The sequence below is a fragment of the Patella vulgata genome, chromosome 3 (assembly GCF_932274485.2).
Source record: "Patella vulgata chromosome 3, xgPatVulg1.2, whole genome shotgun sequence".
Lineage (NCBI taxonomy): Eukaryota > Metazoa > Mollusca > Gastropoda > Patellidae > Patella > Patella vulgata.
In genome coordinates, this window is record NC_065881.2 from 18033210 (window position 1) to 18050247 (window position 17038).

A 17038-nucleotide genomic window follows, 5' to 3' on the forward strand; every position below is an offset into this window, starting at 1 on the left:
GAGAATTAAAGTGACTTATTCTGTGTATTTTAGGTCTACTATGTTGAGTTATCAAGAGGAGGACCTTATAAATGTCTCTTGTGCCAGATTGTCATTAACGATAGGAGTAATATGAACCGTCACATATCGAGCATTCATGAAAAAAAGAGAGTAAAATGCCCTGTTTGTTGGCAGTTATTTTGTCGGAAAGAATATGTGAAAAAACATTTGAGAACTGTGCACAAGTTTGATATTTAACCCATGCAACATATTGTGTCAAATTCTGAGCAAGAGAGAATATAACTTGACATCTACATATGCTTTTGATTCCAGAAGTTCGTAATGATATTGTGGCCTGAATTTCTGATCTGAAGCATTATTTGATGATTCAGCCATAAAGTTAAAATTGTAGTACAATTCTTAGCTCACTGAAAGGCCTGAAGTCGGAAAATATACCCCATCTTGAGTAAAGTACTGTCTAGATTGTCAGATTCGGAATGGATGCCGTTTGATGTCTTTGAGCAACTCTTTCCATCTGTCAGGGGATCTTTAATGTGTTGCCAGTAGTATACACAGTACCTTTCTTTTTGTCCCATCTGAATGACTAGACTGTGTCAATTTCCAGGTCTTTCATCATGTATAATTAGTAGGGTGACTTTCTTGGCATCGAACATCGGTCTCTTTGATAAGTGAACCAGCGGTGTGACTCCCTGGTTCGGTGGCCTTACCATGTATGCTCTAGGTCATAGTGTCCGTCGACATCGTTGATTGAAGTATCATGGTTTCTATTGTGTTTTCTGGTTTTCCTCCTTGGCTTTAGACCCCTGAAATTGATCTGTCTCTCCCTCCCTCCATTCCTTCCTTCTCCTATCCACCCCTCCCGTCTAAATCCATACTACATCAGTAGCAATTGTTTTTTAAGCAATTTTTTTTAGGTATTCCAACAATTAATGTTTGTTTCATATGTATGTTCTGTCTTTTGAAAAATGCTTTACCCCCTCCTTGAAATTGAACATGAAGAAAAATATAAGCCGTTTCTTCTGTGTATTGTAGGTCTTTGTTGAATTATCCAGAGGAGGACCCTACAAATGTCTGTTGTGCCAGAAAACCTTTAATGATCGAAGCAATATGAGAAGACACATAACCAGTGTTCATGAAAAATTAAGAGTCAACTGCCCAATTTGTCATCAAACGTTCACTCAGAAAGGAAGTGTTGTCAAACATTTGAAGCAAGTTCATAAAATAACATGATTACACAAGAACTAACAAGAATTGTTCAGTTGTTAGGCATAAAGAAAAACCAACCCAGAAAAAGATTAATTTATGAAATTGTATAGAAATTCACAAACTTGTTGCCAAAAAGTCAACTTCCAACCTGGTTCTCACTTGCCAAGTTCAGAGGATGATATAATGACACAAGAATTAGCGAGAATAGTTCAATTTTCAGACACCAAAACAATCATTTTATTTTTAATATATTATTATTCAGACTGAAATTCAAATACTTCAAACAGGGTTCTTATTTTTCAGGGGTGGTGCTTGCATGGCTGACAAGGAAAATGGGTCCAGTCATTCAGTTTGGTCCAAAAATCAATGTCCACCCGTGGACGAAAGTGCCTAGTCATTCACTCTAAAGTGAAACATAATGAAATACCTGGACAACGTTGGTCCTTTTCCTACTTTCAAAAACATAGATGTCGAGGAAATTTTTACGAAAATTGTATGAAAATTATAAATGTTGTTGGGTAGTTCTTACAAACTGTTTTATTATATCCAAATGTACAATGAATATTAAATTATTATTTGTTCTGTTAAGTAAGCTTATTAGTTTTATACAAATAAAGATTTAATATACAAAAATAAGTTTTCAGTTATTGAGCGTTGTTTCAAAATGTCATACGTTTTCAAGTTCCGTATTGTCACTCTCACACCATAAAAGGGGTATATTACATGTTAATATTTTAATTTAAAAAACTGCAAAGAGAAGACAATATTATATCTTAAATACACAATATGGACAGAGCAGGGAGTTATGGGTTTTGAAAGTTCATCACATATTACCTAAAAGCATGCGGCATATCACAGATTCGCCATCACAGATATAAATGAAGCGCTATATAAATCGAACAATAATAATAATAATAACTGCATACGGTACTTGAATAGATCGCAACAAAATATTACACCAATTAATGTCTAAAGCAAGCCAGCCACTCAAAAGCGAAGTATTACTAATATACATTAATAAACAGGAGCCAGTTTTTACTTCTGCTATTCCTTGTCTGTGATATCACTACAGATCAGCCTTGTCAGATCATAACATATTATTTAATATACTGTTTTACAACAAGCACTTGTTAAATGTGGAATACAAGAAACAATAACTTTTTATACTTATGAGTTATTACGAATTAAAGATACTTATTCTACTTATTGTAGGTGTATGTTGAATTATCCAGAGGAGGACCCTACAAATGTCTGTTGTGCCAGAAAGTCATCAATGATAAAAGCAATCTGAAAAAACATATTACTGGTGTCCATGAAAAAGCTAAAGTTGCATGCCCTCTGTGCTCGCGAACATTTACCCAGAGAGGGAATGTGAAAACGCATTTAAGACAAGTTCATAAATATTCTTAAACCAGTGTTAAAACCAGTTTGTGTGTCGGCGGACCCTTATCTTTCATTGTTAACCCTGAAACAAATTTGTGCAGCTTTACGATTGTGCTAATATTTTTGAATATATATTCATTGTTATAGTTAGTGATGAATTCCGTCTGAAAGAATAGTTTCGGTTTTTATTATTTACTGTTTTGTCTTTTGATAAACATTTACTAATTTAAAGTATTCTAAGCCTAAAGTTCATTATTCTGTGTATTGTAGGTGTACGTTGCATTATCAAGAGGAGGACCATACAAATGTCTGTTGTGCCAGAAAGTCATCAATGCTAAATCAAATCTGTTAAAACATATTACTGGTGTCCATGAAAAAGTTAAATTTCAATGTCCTCTTTGTTACCGTTCTTTCACTCAGAAAGGAAGTGTAAAACTGCACCTGAGAACTATTCATAAGATAAAACACTAGTTGAAACCCTAAAATACTTGTGAAGAGAAGTTTATAATTGTAAGGACTTCGAATTGTGACATGATACTTCTTGGTTTGCAAAATAATTCATATGTAATAAAGAGATTAGCAAATAAAATGTTCAGCAATGAAATGGGGTTTAATTTCCTACTTTTCTGCACCAATCCGATATATGCTATGAGGGAAATTTTGTCCTACTCTTATATCAGTTTCCAATTGCTCAGTAATCTTTAAGTTGCCACAAGTGGTATTCACAGGGCCTTGGTTTTTATACCATCCAAATGATTAGACACCTTTCCTCGCAAAGGCCCTCTAACCCACAGCACTTAGGAAGTATTTTCTCAGCTAACACATGCAATGAACACAGGCCCTCTTAGTTAGCCAGCACCATGACACACAGTGATAAATCAAGTTACTGGTATGTACAATACACTTACCTACATACATCTGTAGCTGATTTTCAAATTTAATATATTAATGCTTTTGCGTGTGGGAAATCAAGATAATATAAATAATCTTAATCCTTCTTGGATGTGTATTATTTTAAAATCAGATTCATAAAGCCGTTACAAATTCATCAAAAGATCTTTACTTTTTTGTAGGTTGAAGAAGAGAAAACATCCTGCTCTTGGTGCGGAAAAAAATTCTCTAGTGCAGGAAATCTAAAACGACATGTAAAGGAAGCACATCTAAATGAGCGTTTACACTGTCCCTTATGTAATCGGCCGTTCACTCAAAAAACACGTTTAATAGGACATCTGAGAAATGTGCATAAAATCACACGTTCCAACATTGATGAATAAAGTATTTTTGTTTAATGGACAGGACTGAGCATAGTGAGTGCAGGACGTGTATTAGAAGTAATCAGTAGACATTGACAAATGACAAATATGTACCAGACTTTCTGGACAAGCGTGGAAAAAGCGTTTATAGAAGTACCTGAAAAATTGAACTACAGGGTATTAAAGAATCAGTTAAGAAAACTGGGGGGGGGGGGTATATTCTCTTTTTTGACAGATAAAGTGGGCTTGTACATACCATGTTGGTTGACAGTCTTGGAAATAAAGGATTTAGTTATATCTGACAAAATTAAATAGTACTCGACATCTATTAGAAATATCAATAAGAACATTGAAAACTCAGACATGTTACCAAGTTACCAAATGGATTGTTTGTATCTAACGAAAGTTTGAATCTGTGCCTGGCATTGTCTATAACAAATTGCCAAATTTCAAGGTTTTAAAATTGAATAAACTTAAACAATACAATATAAGATGGAAATTTGTCGACAATTGATACCAACTTTTCTTTGCTTTGTTGTAGATTAAAGATGATAGGAAGATGACCTGTTCATGGTGTGGAAAAAACTTTGCTAATTCAGGAAACTTAAAACGCCATGTCAAAGAAGCCCATCTCAATGAGCGTATTCATTGTCCGTTGTGTAATAGACCATTCACACAAAAAACATGGCTGTTAAATCATCTAAAGACCGTTCATAAAATCACAAGTGCAGGCACATAGGATTGTAACAGTCTGAATTTTCAAATCTTAACTCTGAGATTTTGTTCAGTTTAAGATGGGTTCTAATTTTTTCATGGGTTTTTGTTCAGTTTATTAAGAGGGTTCCACTTTTTCATGACATACTAAATTCATTGCATATTGTACAGTTTTAAGAAAGATTCCATTTATCTATATATTAATTCCATTGATACAGTTGAATTAATTTCAGTTATTTGTATGTTTTTTAGGAATCTGGTGTTAGTTATGGAAGTTACACCTGCCCAGTCTGCCACAAATTCTTTAATTTTAAAGGAAATCTTAAAAAGCATGTAAATAGGAAACATTTGAAACTGAGAGATGAGTGTCCATATTGCCAGAAAACCTTTAGTATTGGGAACTTAAGATGTCACATCAAAAAGGCTCACCCAATTGAAAGTCTAAATATGTAACTTTTTAGCCAGAAAAACCTTGTCTTCATTAGGCTGGTTGGTTCAGAAAAGTAGGATGTTAAAGTTGATTTAACTAAAAAAAATCAAAAAAAAAATCAGAACAATGTTTTTTTAACTATAAATTTTAACAATCGAGGAGAATTCAAAGTAGCGCCCTTTGAAATATGTTTGTAAATAGAAAATATAATTTTAATAATATTCTGGTGTATGAAAAGAACAATGTATTTTCAATATAAATTGTAACAGTTCCTGAGAAATTAAAGTAGCTCTCAATGAAATATGCTTCGTAAATTTTAAAAAATTGAATAAACAATTGAAAAAATGTTTAAATCCATGAATTACCTTATTTTTATATGTAGTAAAAAAAAAAAACTTTTATAAAAGTGGTGCTCATATTTTCTCAATTTTCTGAAATTGGTACTAATTCCGCCATTTTCTATGTTTTAGGAAAGAGATGGTAGACTTGATCCTTATACTTGCCCAGTCTGTCAGAAGATATTTAATTTCAAAGGAAACCTGAAAAAACATTATATGAGAAAACACTTGAAAATGAGAGATAATTGTCCATTTTGTCAGAAAACTTTTAGCACTGGAAATTTAAGACGTCATATTACAGAAGCTCACCCATGTGAAAGTCTTAATATATAAAACTTCTTAGAGAAAGAACTATATACTAGATATCAAAATAGTGAAAAAATAACCCTTTTGTTCAATGATTTATGGCTTTTGACGCAAAGTTTTGCTGTTACCTTAAATATTCTGTTCAGAAATTCTCTGTTTCAAATAAGGTTTTTTTTTGGGTTTTTTTTAATTCCCATGTTTTCAGCTTTTGACAAAAAGTTCTACGATATGTTCAGGAAGTTTTATATTGTTTCAAATAATTTGTAATTGTTGAGGTTGGTGTTTGTAAGCACTTTGGATCGGGTTCTCATACAGTTAAACATGCATTAAGTACTCCATACTAATTGCGAACTTTTCTGTTTTAGGATGGAAACAGTAGCAATGGACCATATACCTGTCCAGTGTGTCAGAAGATCTTTACATTAAAAGGGAACTTGAAAAAACATTTTGAGGGAAAACATTTGAACATGCCTTCTTTTTGTCCACATTGTCAAAAGCGCTTTAGCTTCAGAGGAAATATGAAAAAACATATGAAGAGAGTTCACAATGATTTTAGTAATTGAATTTAGGTTGTTGTTAGGTTTGTGGCTCTTGCAATTTAGAAATGTCTCCGGTTTCATAATTGTGTTTCCATGGAAACAAATTTTGCATAGCCCATATCAGCTTCTGTAATAACCTATGAAATTTTATTGTGTCAATAGAACGTTGCTGAATATAAAATTTTTAAAGAACTTGGCAGAATTTGTCGATCAGTTTGTTTGCGTACTAATTCAAACATTTTATATGTTTTAGGAGACAGATTCCTGTTATGCACCGTTTATCTGTTCAGTCTGTCAGAAGAGTTTCAGTTGGAGAGGAAATTTGAAAAAACATTATGATCGAAAGCATTTGAATCGGCGGTTTATTTGTCTTTATTGCCACCAACCATTTACCTCCAATGAGAATATGAAAAAACACATGAAAAGAGCACACAATGATGACTCGTACACATAGTTTTCGTAGTCTCTTTTGGTTTTCTGTTGTTGCTGGAGCCACCGTCCCATTTCATTTACTTTTTGTTGCCATTTCTGTTGTTGCCTATGCAAGAAGTAACTAAATGCATATTCATGACTTGCATATTTTTTTGTGAAATGTTTTGAAGAATTAAACTCTCGTAATTTTCGAAGTAGAAGTAAAGAAACCAATTGGCATACAGTAATAAGTTGATATCGTACTAATTCCAACATTTTGTATGTTGTAGGAGAGGGATGCAAGTTATGAGTATGCAGAGTCTACCTGTCCCATATGTGTCAAGAGTTTTAGTTCGAGAGGAAATTTGAAAAAACATTACACGGCAAAACATTTGAATATGCACTTTTTTTGTCCAAAATGTCAGAAGCCGTTCACCTCAAATCAGAATATGAAAAGGCATATGCAGAAGGCCCACAGCATTAATATTTGAATTGAGTTCATATAAGTGAATACTAATAAGATGGATTTTGTTGTTCGGGTTTCAGTTTTCATTATTATAGGTTGCTTGTGTGACAGGATATGGATTTCCGCCTTTGCTTTTAATTTTCGAGTTTGTATGGAAAACGACCAGTGTTCACAATTGAAAGTTTTTTCATTTAACTGATCAAATCGTTGATACTGTATTGGCTACGTTACATAGAAACAACCTTTTGACTTTCAAGCCAGCACACATTTACATTTTGAGCAATCTGGGCGTGCTGTGCAGGGTTTTTTTTTTCTTCAAAAAAATGTGTCGGATTAAAGTCTTGACAAGAATAGAATATTGTTTGTTATTGGTTTGAAAGACGAGGGTTTCTTTTCACCATCACCATTTATAAGAGAACCTTTTATATGTGGTTTTCATCACTCAGATTTATAAGAGGAGATACAGGTATTTTTTTTCCATGACTCAGATTTATAAAAAGACATAGATGCTTTTTTTTCCATGACTAAGAGGGCTAGCTGACGATATTGTGTGGTGTATTATTGTAACTGACAATCATATAGGAGGAGAATAAGTTATTGAAAAAGAAATTTAATTTCCATAATCATAACATAACAGTTGAAAAATGTTGCAAACATCTTATTCCCTACTAATTTAGACATTTTATATGTTTTAGGAGGAAAGAGATGGTGGCAATGAACCATTTACCTGTCCAGTTTGTCTGAAGATCTTTAATTTTAAAGGGAATTTAAAAAAACATGTGGAGGGAAAACATTTGAAACTACGCTTTATTTGTCCAATCTGTCAAAAAACATTTACTCAGAAAGGAAATATGAAAAAGCATATGAAATGTGTACACAAGAAATAATGATTGTAGAGAATTGTTTAACTAGTAAAATAAAACATCTGTTACATATTACAACCCACTAAACAAAGTATAACAACCCACTGAACGGGGTGTAATGATCAATAATGCAAAGTATAACTACCCATTAAAAAGGGTATAACGACCGGCTAAACAAAATATAATGACATACTAAACAAAGTAAAAGGACCAGCTGAACATAGTAGAACAACCACCTTAACAAAATATACTCACCCACTAAACATAGTAGAATGATCCACTAAACAAAATAACCAGGAACTTTTTACATACATTGGTAATTTTGTTCTTAAGGCGACACTTTTCAAATAAAGCTTAAGGCTCCGCTCCACCGATTAGAGTATGATGACAATGTCTTTCACGTAATGCTTGGTTCCTGGCTCATATTATACTCATGGATTTCATTTCACACATCTCAATGTATAATCTTTTTCTAATTTTAGGGTATGGATGAACCCAAGTCTGAGCCTTGTTCCTGGTGTGGCAAATGTTTCTATAACAAGAGCACCTTAAATCGTCATGTCCAATCTAGACACTTACTCATTCGTGAACAGTGTCCATTTTGTTCAAAAACATTCTCTCAAAAACATTCTTTAAAACTACACATAAAATCAGCACACACTAATAAAACTTACTAACCTTCAGATCTGGAAGTAAATTGGTTATTGTCCGTATAGTTAACAAGATCACTGTTTTCAAAATATTTACTATTTCTAGTGTTATCGTAAATTTCTGTCAAATTGAAGATTCTTGAACTGGAAATGAATGGGTTATCATGTAGTTAAATGCCTTTTTTTTTTTTTGAAAAAAAAAATTCTTTTAAGTTTATCTTTATTTTTTGTTTGTTTTAGGCTACTGATGAGCTAAGATCTGAACCGTGTTCCTGGTGCGGCAAATATTTCTATAACAAGAGCACCTTAACACGTCACATCAGAAATAGACATCTATATATTCGGGAACAGTGTCCGTATTGTGATAAAACCTTTTCCCAGAAACATTCATTGAAATCACACATAAAATCAATACATTTAAAACATAATGGTTAAGCAGATGTTTAAGTAAAAATCTGGGGAAATGAGATACACTTTCCATTGGAGAAGTTAATTGAAATGCATTGAAAAACGGTGCAGCTGTTGCAATACATTTAAAATATTTGTACATTTATTTTTTGTTACTCCAAATCTGCTTCCTGGTGTAGCAAATGTCTATATTGAACTCATTTAAACACATTGTTCAAACACATTGTTAAAAACTGGAAGCTGAAAAACCTCAAATTGAAACCCATCTTACGATGTAAAAATAAATTGAAGTTTTATTATTTGTAAACATCATCTAGGCATTTAAATGGCGTTCTGTTGATTTTCTTATTTTTTCTAATTATAGGCAATGGATGAGTCCAAGTTGGAAACTTGTTCCTGGTGTGGCAAAACTTTCTATAACAAATTCTCCTTGAAACGTCATGTCCAAGCGCGACATTTAAATATTCGGGAACACTGTCCTTACTGTGAAAAAACGTTCACTCAGAAACCGCCATTGAAAGTGCATATTAGAACAGTACATAACGTGCTAAGTACTGATCTGAAGGAGGGAAATTACCAAAACCTTTAGTAATAGAAATCCAAATTCAGTACAAACAGTTTGCATATAAATGTTTTGTGTACATCGTCTTGCATAAACATTTTGAATACATCATCTTGTACTTTTATAATAAGAAAAGCATACCATTTATTTTGTTTTTTTCTAATTATAGGCCGTTGATGAGCTAAGATCCGAGCCCTGTTCCTGGTGTGGCAAATGTTTCTATGACAGGAGCACCCTAAAACGTCACGTCCATACAAAACACCTTAATATTCGTGAACAGTGTCTATTTTGTACAAAGACTTTCTCACAGAAAAATTATTTGAAATTACACATGAAGTCTGTCCATTCAGAATATTACACCTAGGTACAGATCAGGCCTGGAAATAATGGTTTTAGTTGTACAAAATGTTGGGTACTACTAGTACTAAGTTAATACCTGCCGATATTTTCTTTGTGCTAGACATATATTAATAATATTTAAAAATAGAGATAAAAGATAAAATGACAAAGACCAGATTATGCCTGGCAAAGTCTGAATTTGCGATTGGCAATGTCTGTGTCCTTTTTCCAGGAATTTTACAGATGAAAATACATCTCTAAGACATGACAATCAATGCCTCAAGATTATTTTTTTAACCGCTGATCATCATTTGCATTTTTCGGAAAACTTCTCATTTTTCATGGGTTAATTAATCTGAACTGAAATATACTCAAATTGATTATATAGATAGAGGGAGGGGGAGAGTCTCTCCACTCGACACAGACTAGGTCATTTCGGGACTAAAATGGTTTAATTTTATTTCAATAATTCGTTTGGGCGTAGGGTTTATTAGCATTGGGATGACCCGGAGAAAACCCACCAGGTTGGAGTAGTCAAATGATATAATTACTCATTATATAAGTGGCACTGGGTTGTTTATATAGTCTACAGTGGATGCCAAATCTTGCCAAAATTTCAATTCATTTCTTTGTAAATACTGACTGGAATTGAACTATTAGCGGACTGATATCCCATTCAGTGAGCCAGCTATAGTGGCCTCTTGTTTGAAATAGTATATTGTTTGTAGTCTACTTGTAATTTGTTGAACCTTTAATACACACACTGTTTACTTGGAACTGTGTTCCGAAGACATAATACATTTCTTAGTTTTGCATGTTATTGATAATAGAAAGATCTTGGGTCATGTAGTTAATTGACATTAAATGTCAGATGATTTTGTTTTTTAAATTCTATTCGATTTATTTTCTCAATCTAAAAGATTATCTTTGTCTATTTTAGGCAGGTGGCTGCAAGTCGAATTGTCCATGGTGTGGGAAATCGTATTATGATAAAAGTAACATGAATAGGCATATCAAAAGTGTTCATTTAAAAATGAAATTTCAGTGCAAAAAGTGTGGAAAACTCTTTACTCAAACTTCAAGTCTGTCGCTTCATGTGAAAACTGTTTGTTATGATAGATAATCTTGGCATAGTTTTCTGTGTCCAAAAGGCTTTTACATTCTGAAGTGACTTTAGATACTGGACAAGAGTATTGTTGTGTTGTTATAATTAGTCAAATCCCTGCATTATTTTTTTAACAAGACTTTTATCATTGGATATTGGTAAAATTAGAAATTTATACTAATTTTATGCAAGAGTGATGTATTATTGTTATAATTGGTCAAATGTGTGTTGTTTGTTCATTTCTAAAAGAAAGATTAAACTTAACATTGTGGTGTTCTATTCTGATTTGATTATTGTATGTGCTAAGACTCTTGCTTCAGTTATATCGGCTGTCTTCACCGACTGTCAGTTAATTTACATGCCATAACCTTTAACTGTCAAATAATGTCATATTAAAACACAACAAATAACAAATATAGATAAATTTATATGTAGTTTATAAAATACATATTTAAAAAAAAAAATGAAATAATACTTAAAATTACACTGGCTGGCAAATTTTTTTTTTTTATATAAGTCCAATGTTTATATCAGTATACCTACAGGATATCTGATTTGTAAATACATCAAAATTATTCATTTTTCCGAAAAACTGATACATTAATGCATTGCGTAACGGACGAACATGATCAGTTAATTCATTTGAGGGACTTTTTAATATATCTCTTTTATATTATTTGTAGGGAAATAGAGGGCGGAAAATGTATAATTGTTCTTGGTGTGACAGACTTTTTAATGATGGAAGTAATTTTAGAAGACATGTGGAAAGTGCTCATCTCCATATAAAGATTAATTGTCCTGTATGTGACAAATCGTTTACTAGGAAAGCTACCATGCAGAACCATTTTAGGCGATATCATTCAGATCAATATGATATTATTAAGGATATTAACACAACTTTTTAATGTCTTTTGTAGGCAGGTAAACTCCGAAGAATGTATAATTGTTCATGGTGTGCAAAGGCTTTTAATGATGGCAGTAATTTGAGAAGACACATACAAAGCATGCATCTTCAAATCAAGATAAATTGTCCAATGTGTCATAGAAATTTTAATCAGAGGTCTAATATGCTGACACATTTGAGGAAAGTGCATAATCAGTCAATGAATTGAGATGCCTAATGATGAAGTATTGCTATCCCAACTTGGAAGTTATTTTTTTTATGACGAAAAGGGACAATTTGAATTCTAGTTCAAAAATGAATCTATGGGCATACGTAAAGTTATTAAATTGATTGTTTCTGGAAAATTATGGCCTTATTGCTAGTCCAGTTTCAATTTGGCAATTGGAGGATGAAGGTAATGGTTTCCTAGAAGATTGTGGCCTTAGTTGTTGAATGTTATAGAATGTACGATTGTATGATGATATAAAAGTTACTTTCAGGACTAGGAATTGAGGTGTTATTGAAATTACACAGGGCTAATATTTATTGCTTCTATAATTGTATTAGTTTGGTTAGAGGTATTTATTACTATCTCTTTGTATTGCATAATAAAGAACAGAAGATTTGTGGAGTTTTGAACTTTTAAAATGTCAGGAAATATTGTGTTATACAGGCTTTTATTTGTTGATTATGGTATTTTTGGGTGGAAGGAGACTCTGAAATATATTTCTTTGAAATACAAACACTTAAGACATACGAATGTATATAGCTAACAAACGTTTACCACAGCAGGACACTCCATTTTATAAATGTTTTTAGATAAATATCCATTGCATTGTTTTGGTACGAATGTATTTTTAACAGCTATTTATTTTTGTTGTAGGCTACTAGTAGTGTCAATAGAAGACGATCAGAGTGTAACTGGTGTGGTAAAGCTTTTGACAGGGGAACATTAAATAGGCACATTCGTAATATTCACCTCAATATAAGATACCCTTGCCCGGTCTGTCGTAAAGTTTTCACACAAAAAAATAACATGAAATCACACGCTAAACATGCTCATGCCGATGTCTATGAGAGCTTAACTATTTAATTTCAGCTGTGGGTGGTTGGGGAGAAAGTGTGGGTGGATTGAGTTTTTGATGAGTGATTTTGATGCCATACTTGCACGTGACAAGAAGTAAGTCACCTCCATAATCTCATGAGTTTTCTCCAGGTCCTCTTAACTTCCTCCCACTAGTAATGTTCCTTAAGATCGAAAGGTTGAAATCTTTTTATATTCCTTTTGACGCTATTAGACTAACATAAAGTCACACACCAAACATGTTCACGGAGAGCTTAACTATTTAACTTGAGTTGAGATTGGTTTGTTGTGTGGTTGGTTTTGGCAGAGTAAAATTTCTTCAGACAATAACCTTTTTGGAAATCTTTTTGGAAATTTGAAACTTTAATATGTTTCTCCCAGACAATGAAACAAATCATATGCAAACATGAAAAATGGTTGTATTTTGTGCATTTCTATCTAAAGAAATAAGAAACATTGTTTAGCTGAACTGTAGAATTTGATTTTACATATGTTTATTTTTGTTTATAGTTATTCAGTTGTGGAATCATATTTTAAAAACAGAAAATGCTTAAAAGTGCTTTGTTAAAATGTAGTATGCATTCTGTCATTGATTAGTCAACCAAATTTTTAAGTCCTGAAACATATATTGTAAACTGGGTATTGAGTTACAGAATCATATTTTATAAACATCAGAAAATGTTCTATAGTATTTTATTAACATGTTTTTAAGGGTACATGTATATATCTCATTCCTTCATTTATCAGTCAATTGTAAGAAAAAACTTGTTTCCATACACTGTTTTACATGATATTGTTATTTGTAAAGTGTTAAAATAATTGGTAGGGTATTGTGTTTTCACTGGATATTTTAACAAAGATTTGTCATTACCGATGCATTCAGACCTGGAAATAAACTTGCTGAAATCAAAGTTTAGACATGTTTTCATTGTGTAGGTCTGGAAGAAATGTCTAAAGCACTAATAGAAAAGTACTAATGTATTATAAATATCAATAAAAACACTGAAAAAAAAAAATCTGTGCCAGAAAAAGTGATGCACCAGAGAGGTAACACCTGAATTTGTATCTGTGATAGGTGCGTTATTTATAGGCTGGTGCATTGAACTATGCATATGCATCATTACTTATGGATCTATTTTAAAATGGAAACAATCACAATAAGTTCACTCATCAAAATGTGGTTCACTTTTTTTTTGTTTTTACATGTCATTAAATGAAATGTGTTTGTATTGTAAATCTTGTATAAGATGTAAAATAAATGTCTATTTTTCAAGATTTTTTGTTTTTCTTGTAGGATAGTCAACATGGAAGACTTACCACATGTCAGTGGTGTGGAAAAACTTTCAATGACAGGAGTAATTATAAAAAACATGTTCAAGGCAAACATTTGAATGTCCGATTCAGTTGTCCCTTTTGTGGTAGATCCTACACGTTAAGATATAATTTGAAAAAGCACATGATGGCACAGCATCGTGATTGTTTACATGATTGATCTAATTTTAAAAAGCACACGATGGCACAGTATTCGGATTATTTACTTGATTTAATGTTTCGTTGATTGCTTTCCTTCCTAGTGACACCCAAATAGTATTTCCAGTATCTTAATTGGGATCCTTTGCAAATTGTTATTTATATATCCCATCCTAATAACTACTATCAAACAGGTCATCTAACTGTTAAATAAATATAAATGTAGTTAAAATCATGGATAAAGATAAACACATGTCCATGAATTTTCAAGAACAATAAAATATGAAATAATTGTTGGTGTCAATAATCTGCCCAAAATTTGCAAGAGATCCATCTGGGGTAACATCACAGTCCAGGGTCTCTGGCTGAACAGTAAAATTCCTTCACTTGCACACAATGGCCACATGAATTTAGCAAATGGTTAAGTGTGATCTGATGAATATATTTATAAATTCAGAATTAATAGTGAATAAAATGTATTACCGAGAATATTAAATGTACCAGCATGTGAATAGCAAGGGGCTAGTTTTAAAACTATTGTCACATGCCAGCAAAGTACTGACGGGGCTGATATTTCTTCTTCCGGAAGATGGTGGAGCTGTCCTGCTCTCTGACAATTGTTTTAGCTGGAAGATTGTTTCGAAGGGGTTGATGTACCAGCGTTTGAAAAGCAAGCTACCTTATGTTAAAAAAAATGGCTTTGTTCAAACTTTGCTGGTATATATAGATTAAAGTTTTAAGAAAATACAGGTTGGGATATAGTGTAGCTGAAATGATGTAAATTGAATTATTTGATACCTACATTATATTATGGAATAGAATAGTTTCGCCCCAAAACAAACTTTATAAACAGTAGCAGATTTAGAAATAAGAGGGTGTACACTCATCTAATGAATTTATGTCTCAACCATATCCCTGTCCATGGATGTTATATGATTCACAAATATTATTAATTTTGCTTATGATAATGAATACAGCCTGTATTTCATCTCCATTAAACACTATTGAGCATGGTAGCTTTTGATACAGTACATAACTAACATGCATCAAGGCCCAAAAATAATAAAACCTGAATTTGTGCCGGACAGTGTCTGTGACAGAATGATGTTAAACATAAAAAGATTAAAGGAAAAGTGAAATTGATAATGCCCTGAATTGTAGCTTGTGATAATAATTCAATATTAGTTATTAGGCTCTCATTTCAGTCTGACTGGCTGGAGAACCTACATTTCAGGCAATTTATATACTATAATTGGATAATGGTAAAACTGCATATTATTTTGATAAGAATCTTGCAAATCTAAGGTAAACAAAATATGTCAAAAATTGAGCAGCTGACAAAATTATGATTTCAAACACAGTAAATTAGAGCATCATTAGGTAAGATTAGATAAAGAGCTGACAGTTCTCGCCATAATAGTTATATAAAAAATAAATGTAAATGGAATGCTGAAAATTTCAGTTAAATTACTTCACTCTGAGCCAAAAAATCCTCATTTAAATAACACTGTAGCCATGATTGTCATTGTTACTGTTGTTACGGTAATAAACAAAGTTTCGTTTATCCATTTTTACGGTCAATTATCAACGCTGTTCAACTGAAGATTGTATTCATATCTCTTGAAAATCAGACCCATCAAGAGTTAATTATGGCCTTGTTAATAAATGTCTAATTAATAGTTTATATAACATTTAATTAAGATCTAAACAAGGACCTGAAAAAGGCAGATTACAGAATGTACAGAAAACGCAACACAAATTATAAGCATTAAATTAATTAATAATAAAACAAATAGAAACCATGACTATTTTCTCTTCCAAAAAAGAAAGAATTCAATCAAACAAAACTCCAAATTTAAAACATATTTTCTTTGTTGTATATTGTAGGATATTGATGTCTTTCCCTGTGAATTTTGTGGCAGAAAATTTAACCATAAAGGCAACTTGAAGAAGCACATAAATGGTCTTCATTTAAATATAAGATTTCAATGTTGTGTTTGTGATAAAAGCTTTACAGAGAAGGGAAATTTAACAAAACATGTTAGAACAGCTCACCTAATGCAATGATCACATTAAAATATTATAAAATAGATTACATTAGGGGAACCATATTGTTATTAATTCATATAACTCCAATCGTGTCCAACATTAGCGGTGTATAAATACATAATAATGTTATTTGTTAGAACAGCTCACCTAGTGTAATAATCACATTAAAATTTTATAAAATAGATTACATTAAGGGAACCATATTGTTATTAATTCATATAACTCCAGTCGTGTCCAACATTAGCATAATATTTACTATTTACAGCTTTCTGTAGCCTTAGGCTGTCACACTTTTCTCAAATAAGTATTTGAAAACAGCACTTGTTGAATTAATTGTCAATGAAAATAGGTGTAAAAATGATAGAATATACATGTAATGTGAATTTTAGGTGTCCAGAACTTACATTAGGATTGAATAATTATTTTATAATTTTTGGACCAAAATGCTTTTTTGTAAGACTAATTTTTTTTATTGAGTTTGGCCTACAGGTCTGTATTTGACATTGATTCCAGTCTCATTTCCAGATGTCAGTTATGCTGGACTGAGGGGGAAAAAAGCATGTAGTCATTTGGAATGTA

At 32.2% G+C, this 17038-nt stretch overlaps 1 protein-coding gene across 29 annotated transcripts in view; it reads left to right on the forward strand.

Annotated features, from left to right (window-relative positions):
- LOC126816305 (transcription factor hamlet) overlaps positions 1-17038 on the forward strand; it is a 92184-nt gene that overhangs the window by 28115 nt on the left and 47031 nt on the right. Inside the window, exon 5 of one of the 29 annotated variants that reach the window (XM_056099819.1) lies at positions 9332-9691. The exons of 21 other annotated variants lie outside the window; for them this stretch is intronic. In XM_056099819.1, the coding sequence (XP_055955794.1) occupies positions 9332-9556 (225 nt within the window). In that variant the 3' untranslated portion in view covers positions 9557-9691. Of the gene's footprint in view, positions 1-33; positions 1010-1032; positions 1497-2859; positions 3195-4808; positions 5200-8391; positions 8735-9331; positions 9692-12739; positions 14214-14234; positions 14735-17038 lie in introns of those variants that run through there. 7 more of the 29 variants (XM_056099852.1, XM_056099836.1, XM_056099834.1 and 4 more) reach the window with 7 other exon arrangements.